This window comes from Strigops habroptila, chromosome 3 (genome assembly GCF_004027225.2).
Source record: "Strigops habroptila isolate Jane chromosome 3, bStrHab1.2.pri, whole genome shotgun sequence".
In the NCBI taxonomy this organism is placed as follows: Eukaryota; Metazoa; Chordata; class Aves; order Psittaciformes; family Psittacidae; genus Strigops; species Strigops habroptila.
This window is the reverse complement of record NC_044279.2, coordinates 3,725,632-3,733,250: the sequence shown is the minus strand read 5'-3', so window position 1 is coordinate 3,733,250 and position 7,619 is coordinate 3,725,632. Positions and strand designations below refer to the sequence as shown.

Genomic DNA, 7,619 nt, shown 5'->3' with positions numbered 1-7,619 from the left:
CAAGTTACAAAATGAAGTATTTCTGCCTCTGTCTGACCGAGAAGATAAATGATCTCGGTGATATTAAAGAGAAATGGGATACGGGGATCCAAAGAGCTCATTTTACGTTAACTGCACCTCACCAACAAAAACAGGAGAAAGCAATTTCCTGGTGCATCAATTCCACCAGCAATTCCACGTACACTCACGAGTCAGAGACGCTGGCAAGCTCGCACTGCGCACCTCCTGCTAGCCTCATCTCTAACAAACCAACTGCTCCCTATTCATTTCCTATTTTAAGATAGGGAGTTTCCCCCCCCTCCTTCCCAAAAAAAGATATGCAGATACGCCCATACAAACCAACCAGCTTTAATAAACACATTCCTGCAGGTAACACCGTTTCTAATGACTCCAACACAAAACATCAGCTCCCCACAGCATAAGTCAAGCGCTCCCGATTATCACCCCAGTCCTTTCACCATCGCAGTGCGTTTCGGAGCCATTACCCTTCCTGTTATTTTAAGGCCACATTCCCTCCTCACCAACCCCTGTCAGTACCTGGAAACTCTCATCATTTCACATGCAAAAAACTCCACTGATAGAGTTACAATAGAAGTGAAAGCATGTGAAGCATCATAAACCGTCCCCCGATCCATTTACTCGACCAGACCAGCAGAAAGCTGCAAACCTTATTTATCTTTCCATCCTCCTTCTCATGTTCTGTATTTATAGGGCATTAAAATCCCACTACTTCTAAAGAAGACTCTTTTCTACTGCAACTCCAAACCAGTTTTAAATACCCGTGCATGCTCCTCACCATTAGTTACGAAACCATCTCTCCTCTTCTTGACCTATTCTCGTTCATCTGCTGTTATTTAACTCTTTAAGGCTATTTGACAGTCGCAGTGTCACTAATCATTACGCAATTCTTCAAAATACATTGCATTTCACATTTTTAAACAGCACAATACGCACGTACACAACAAAACACACAGATACAGGGGGTTTTCCACCCCTCCTCCACTTATTCTAAACCAAAACACATTGGCTATCTAGAATAGTCATCTTTCATAGTTTTTTTCAGCTCATCAGCCCCAAAATCTTTAGCAGCACAGAAATCGGTGTAATGAACGTAAGCCCATAGAAAACACACATCTTTTGCTTCCTATTGACCCCAGTTAAGTTGTTCGCAGACAGCCGGGGTCCACTCCCTGCAAGCCGAAAGCCACCGATCTAGAACTGAGTATCCTCTTACTGTTTGTTCTGCTACCCGAGAACTTACATTAAAACGGCATTACGTTCCCCAGCTCCAAACCGACCAGTCTTTCTACACGCAGCCTATTAACACCCATTCCTCCACAGCTTCCCATAAAACCCCATGTCCAGGGGACAAAGCACAGCGGAAAACAAAACGCCGTCGTTCCAGACACCTCGTTTTGCCGCAGATTTGGACGCGGCACAAGTCCTTCACGCTAAAGGCTGCCCAACCTACCTATAAATAGGCTCAAAGCTTCAGGCTCAGGAGACCAACAGCTAAACACGCTCCTGTGCTACCTATGTGTGTAACAGCGCCGGGGCAGGCAGGTACGCAGCCGGTTTAGAACAGGAAAAGGGGTGAAAAATGGACAATATAAAGTAACGACTGGGTATAAACAGTTGTTTTCTAGAGGAAAGCCTCCCTCTGCGGAGGTGTCACGGCTTGGCCAGACCCACGAGGTTAAAGAGTCCCAACACCACCACGATGGGCACAACCCAGTTGAGGGGGGTGCAGAAACCAGAGTGTCCCGGCTCCCCGTTTCTCTCAGGAGCGGGTCTCGAACCCGGGTCCCCCCCGTTTTGCCCTCCCTTGTTGTCGGTGTTGGGGGGGGGGACACACACACACACACACAAGCGGCGGTCGGGGGGGGGGGGGTGGTTGGTGGGCGGGGCGAGTCCGCGTGACCGGCTGAGCCGGCGGCACGTGGCCGCGACCATAACAAACAGGCGGGTGGGCGGGCGCGGGGCCGCGCTCGCGCCATGCCAAGGGCGGGGAGGGGAGGGGAGGGGAGGGGGGGGGGAGAGCGGGGAAGGGGAGAAACGAGGGGGGGGAGCGGCTAAGAAGCGCGGTGATTGGTCCAGCGGGGAGCGGTGGGCGTGGCTTGAAGGGGGGGGGGGGTGTCCCGCCGCCTTGGTGCAGTGCTGAGGAGGCGCCAGGCGGGGGCCGCGCGCGCTTCCCGCCCAAAGACCGACCGTGCCCCCCCCCAACCACCATCATCACCACACAACGCTCTTCCCCCCCCCCCCCCGCTTTCCCCTCACGGCCGGCCCCGCACCGCGCCCTCACACCCGCAACACGTCCCCGCACCGCCGCTTCCACACCGCTATACCCCCCCTTCCTCAACCCTCTCCTCACCGCCCTTCCCTCCATGCGAGCGCTTCGCTGCCTCACACCCCCCCCACCCCCCAATCTCAACCCTTCACGCACCCACCTGTGGGGCCGCTCCGCCGCCTCCATCACCCGCCGAGCATGCGGGAGGGCTGCGGGGACGGGAAGTGCTAAATATACCCGCTGCCGCCGGCACCGCCTGTGTCACGGACCCGGGCTGGCGAGCGGCGGCGCGGCCCGGCCCTCCCCGCCCTCCTCCTCCTCTCTTCCCCCCCCCCCCCCCCTCCCCGCTCTCCGCTCCCCTCCCGCATCTTGTTTTCTCCATACGCACTTCGAAATGCGGACCGGCCCCCCCCCCCGGCTGTTTTGGGGGGGATCGGGGCTATTTTGGCTCCGTTCGGGATACCCACGCAGCGAGGAAAACAACGCAGTCCCGTCCTTCTTCATACACACACCCCCCCCCCTCGCTTTCCAAACCGCAGCTCGCCTGTCACTTGGCTTTTCCCCGCACATCGCGACAGGCAAGCCCCCGCCATGTCGCGACAGCGGCCCGCGCACCTGCCGCGCACATACCCATAGTTGCCGGCTCCTACCGGCGGTGCGGCGGGCAATGGTGTGTGTGTGGGGGGGGTTCACCCCGGCTTCTCCCTTTCCCCTAAGGGGGAAGGCGAGCGGTGCCCGCACAGCCCCTGCGGAGCAGCCGGGCCGGGGTGCTCGGCGCTGGCAGCCCAGGTGCGTGAGGGCTCCGCGGGCGGGGAGAGAGCAGCGGCGAAGCGAAGGGGCGGTGGGAGCCGGGATGGATCGAGCGTCCTTTCCCTCCTTCTTCCCTCCTCACACCAAACACCACCACCACCACCCCCCCCTCGGGCCGCTTGTGTTTACCTCAAGTTTGAATTTTATCTGCGCAACATGAGCTGGAATGCGGACATGGAGGGCGCGCACACGCCCGCCGCTCCGCGGGGACACGCGGCACCCCCGCTCCGTCCCCTCACACACACACACAAGCACTCCCCTTACCCCGTACCCCAACACAACCACCCCGCTTCTCTTCACACCGCCACCGCGCAAACATGGCGCGGCCGCCGCGCACCGACACCCCCTCAGGCAGCACACACACACACCCCTCCCCAAGCCCGCGTCCCGCCGGTAACTTACCTCCGAGAGCGGCCGGTTCTCCTCCTCCTCCTTCTCCCTTCTCCAACTGGGGACGGTACCACACGCAGCCCCATCAGCGGGGCTGCCGGCCGCTGAGACAGGTGCAGGCGCGGCGGGCGGGCCGGGGTTGGGACCCGGGGCGGTCCCGGGGAGGGGGGGTACCGCTTCCCCGCCGCCTCCCCGAACGCTTCCCTCCCTCCGCACAACGTTGTTTCATTATATCATGTCCATCATGTGACGCCCGGAGGCCTCTCTATGGAAACTTAAAGGGGACTTTCATGCGACGACGGACACCGCCGAACGGACCCACCGAGAGTAAACGCCGGGCCGCCCCGCTAACCGCAAATCGCCCGCATCTCCTCACGCCCTACCGCCCTCAGCCTTGCGGGTCAAGGCGAGTAGCTGCGCTTGCTTTATTATCGTTATTACTATTCATAAGGATAATGGGGTTTGGGGGTTGTTTTTTTGGGTTTCCTCCTTCTCTTTACACCGCTGGTAGCTGAAGGGAAACAGCCGAGCGAGCACCTCTAAGCGGTGGACCCCGCTGCTGGACGGTGCGGGATATGTGGTGCTCGTCTGCGGCCACGGTGGGTGCTGGGAGCGGTTGGGACGTAAAGAAATAGAAAGAAAACTAAAAAAGTAATATAAAGGAGGAAAAAACTCCTTGTTGGTGCGAGGCTGAGGCGGCTGGAGATGGGAGCGGTGCCGTGCGGGGCTGCCGGCGGCGGCGGTGAACCGCCGGTTGGAGGGGGAGCGATTCCCCGCTCTCACCTGTAACACCGCCGGTTCTCCACGGCGGGCTGCAGGCGCTGGAAGGAGCCGTACGCTCGCCACTGCAACAACGCAACCCCCGTGTACAAAACAGAGGAGCGAAAAAGGGGAGAACGGAGCCGTTTTTCCGCCCCTGGAGCAGCCCCCGGGGTCCCGCCGCCTGCCCGCGTTCCTCAGGCTGCTGTTCCGCCTGCGGTGCTGAAGTGGGTTTGTTTTCCCAGCTCTCCTCCTACCCCCAGGATTTGGGATGAGATTTGGGACATAAAGCCCACCAGCTCCAGCGCCAAACCTCTGCCTGGCGATGCACGGGGGGGTCCCGGTTTTTTCTCTATGGAATGTACTGCGTGTTTCCCGCAGGAGCTCCCCAAATTCTGCTCCTGAAACAGTGGCATCGCAGTGGTCAAGTGCGAGGTTTAAGGGTCTGGTTTGTACAGAGGGATAGATTTGCTGTTAAAAACTGAACGAGGACAAGGTGCCGCATTCATTCCCTCTTTACAGCTTCCATAGAAGTCACAGCCCCCCGGCAGATTAAAGCGTGACCCACAGATGCAATAGATTTTAACTTCGGAATTTCACTTCTTCAGTGTCCCACCGAGTTTTCCTGAAGGGAGCAATATAATCAACCCTTTTGCTGTCTGCAGGTTGACGCTGATGCCCCTCACATGTACCATCAGCCGCAGGAGGGACCGGAGCCGCCCGGACAGACCTCACAGGCCCGATCCTGGTATTGTCGGCAGGTAAAATCCCTTCACTCTCCCACTAAAGCTGTTGGAGTTGAAGTACCTGTGCTCTACCCCGCTCATTTCCGAGTGCCTGTGCACTGTATAGGTATGTATGTAACCGTGTATAGGTACCTCTACTATTATTTTTCAAGTTTTACAGGAATTTTGTAGGAATTATTAATGATTTTAGCTCAAAAGAGTTAACCAAGTGAGGAGCAGTTCATCCTCCTTTCTTTCCTTCTTCCCAGCGTCTTCCCTCTATCCACCCTATGCTCCATCTTTTTTTATCCATCTTTTCCCATCCACTTTTAGGGGGATTTCTTCCTCTGGGTTCCTTTCTACCATTTTATCCAGATTGTCCCACTGCCACAAAGTCGAGCTCCAGCGTGCCCCGCTTTCCACCCCCCTGGGCCTTATTTCCTTACCTCACTACGCGTCTTTTTATTCCATATTCCCTTCTCCAGATCACCCTTAAAGAAGAAACAAGCTGGGGCTGGGATATAAAGTAGTCTTCTAGGAGTACTGCCAGAACCGATCTGTTTTTACTCTGCTGCTGCTGCTGTTGCTGTTCTGCTGTGTCATGGGAAGAGAGTTACCTAGCCCACACCAACCCTCAGAAACAGCAATGAGCCGCTTGCTGCAAACCCGAGCTGTGTTTTACAGAGCTGGAGGATGAGTTTTCCTGGCGCAGGATTTCGGCTGGAAGGAGAAGGCGTCGCTCCCTCGCTGGGCTCCGACAGGGACATCGCTGTTGGGAGATTTGCAGGAGGCAGAGTGGCGGTGGCAGCACTGACAGCGCATCATCACACAGCTTCATTTCATGTTGTCGAGGCAAAATGCTTTAGGTTACGGCCGAGCAGAAAAGCAAAATGATCCATTTCTGTAAATAGGGTTCTTTTCCTCCAGTTTGCTTTAAATTCTTGCAAGGTTTTGTGCTAAGAAAGAGCAGGAATTCTGCCTCCTTTTAAAAAACCTTGTTAGAAAATCTTTACAATCTCCTTCTGCCTGAGCCTGTTTCCTTCAAACACTTACTTTCAAAGACACGAGGTTTAAAGATGACTCTTCTCTCTCCCTTCCCAAGTTTATGTTCCTTGGAAAGGCCTGAGGAAGTCGAAGTCTGTGTCTGCCTGTGAACGAAGAAGTTTTGAATAAACACCAGCATGCACATAACACGCATGCAGAGGATTTAAAGCATCCCGTTGAAGTGCACATGTAGGGAAATCCTTCAGCATGTGGTAGGTTTTAATATCTGCCTTAAAATAAATTAATCCCTGACTGATGGACTCTGGTGTGGCAGATCACAGGAGGCTCAGTACCGAGGTTCCTCTGCAGGTTTTTAAAACAGCCAAATAAAATCCCCCCCATTTGCTCTTAGATTAATCTGTGGTTTAACAGCAGCTACCTGGGAAATGCTCATCTTGTGAAAACAAGTCAGAAAACTTTATAGGGCTCCAGTCCTATTTTTCCACAGCAAAAGAAAGACCTTTCTCATGGGGTCAGGACGAGATCTGATGCTATTCCACAAGGAAATGGTTAAAGCGCCCAGCAGAGTTCTTCAGTTCCTCTGTTAGAGGTAACACCCCTGGGTTCTATTAGAGCTCGAGCTTTGGACGTGGTCCTGCTTACTTCTCAACGTTGTCTTTGCTTCATTTTAATTAATTTTTTGTCGCTGAAACCAAATCTTCTCCTTTCACTTCTTCTAATTCATTTCACTCTTTAGTTCCCACGTGTTAGAAAGTGCAGTTTCATTTAGACTCTTGACAGCAGAAAGCCCCGTTCCAGAAAGCAATTTGCAGCAATATATTTTCTTTGCCACTCACTGCTCGAACAGATCTAAGTATAAACAATGCTGACAGGCCCTCAAAACCAAACCCAAATTGTGAAATTGGGGCAAATAGCCCAGAGAACCTGAAATGTTCCGGTTTTAAAAGACTGCCTGCTGTCAAAAAGAGGGTAAAAGAAAGCTTTGTTTACATGTAGAGCAGAGTGTTTGTTGATGGAGTTTCTAAGGTGATGCAGCAGGAAGTACTGATCTTGGGGAAAATGACACGAACAAAGCACGAAACTATAATTCATCAGCTATTTGTCAACTAATAACAGGAAAATAAAGGATATCTAAAAAGCAATGAGAGGTTTACATTCAACTTTTACTCTCGTTTACTGGTGAATATAAAGGCAGCCTCTCACCTGCTCTGCTCCTGTTTGCAAGAGCAGAGTTAAATCCACTTATCAGAAGCAATGTTTCCATGGGATGCAAATACTTACACTAGCTGCTCTTTCTACGTCAGGTCGCGGACGAGACTGATGCTCAAGCAAGGTTATAATGTACCTGCATCTTCTCCAGCTTGGTGCCAAGCTTGCTGAGTCATTTTCCCTGTTCCCATTCTGCAGTCGGCTGCTCGCTCGCTTTTCCCTGTTATTTGTGTGGGTCGTAAGCTCAGCAACAGATGAAAATAAACGCTTAGATCTCTTCAGGCTGCCTCCCTAAGGAAATAAAGGTTCTGCTGTGCTGCTTTGCTGTTCACATTCGTGGCCGTCCCCTTCTCCCCAAAGCTTCTCAACCCATTGATGAATTTTGGATGAATTTGGGCAGAAAACAGGTATTTTAAAGACACACTCATATTCCT

General features: G+C 53.5%; 1 protein-coding gene across 3 annotated transcripts; it reads left to right on the top strand.

Moving 5' to 3' along the window:
* Positions 1 to 3,375: 3,375 nt before the first annotated feature.
* Positions 3,376 to 6,971, top strand: LOC115605941 (WAS/WASL-interacting protein family member 1-like). Of its 3 annotated transcripts, none has more exons than XM_030481088.1 (3): positions 3,376 to 3,893; positions 4,912 to 5,007; positions 5,684 to 6,971. In XM_030481088.1, exons 1-3 carry the CDS (start codon positions 3,415 to 3,417, stop codon positions 5,835 to 5,837), a joined length of 729 nt encoding a protein of 242 aa, XP_030336948.1. In that variant the 5' UTR covers positions 3,376 to 3,414; the 3' UTR covers positions 5,838 to 6,971. The 3 variants fall into 3 exon arrangements, 2 of the variants coding, with proteins under 2 accessions (XP_030336948.1, XP_030336949.1); XM_030481089.1 differs by having other exon boundaries at positions 5,457 to 6,971; XR_003990761.1 differs by lacking the exon at positions 3,376 to 3,893 and adding an exon at positions 4,185 to 4,681 and having other exon boundaries at positions 5,457 to 6,971.
* Positions 6,972 to 7,619: the final 648 nt, after the last annotated feature.

What these genes read in the sequence shown, in the direction of transcription:
- LOC115605941 (XM_030481088.1), top strand. Translation starts at nt 3,415, where the DNA reads ATGGCGCGGCCGCCGCGCACCGACACCCCCTCAGGCAGCACACACACA. An exon ending in CCTCAGCCTTGCGGGTCAAG is followed by an intron (nt 3,894 to 4,911) that starts GCGAGTAGCTGC and finishes TGCTGTCTGCAG; the next exon opens with GTTGACGCTGATGCCCCTCA. An exon ending in GATCCTGGTATTGTCGGCAG is followed by an intron (nt 5,008 to 5,683) that starts GTAAAATCCCTT and finishes TTCCTGGCGCAG; the next exon opens with GATTTCGGCTGGAAGGAGAA.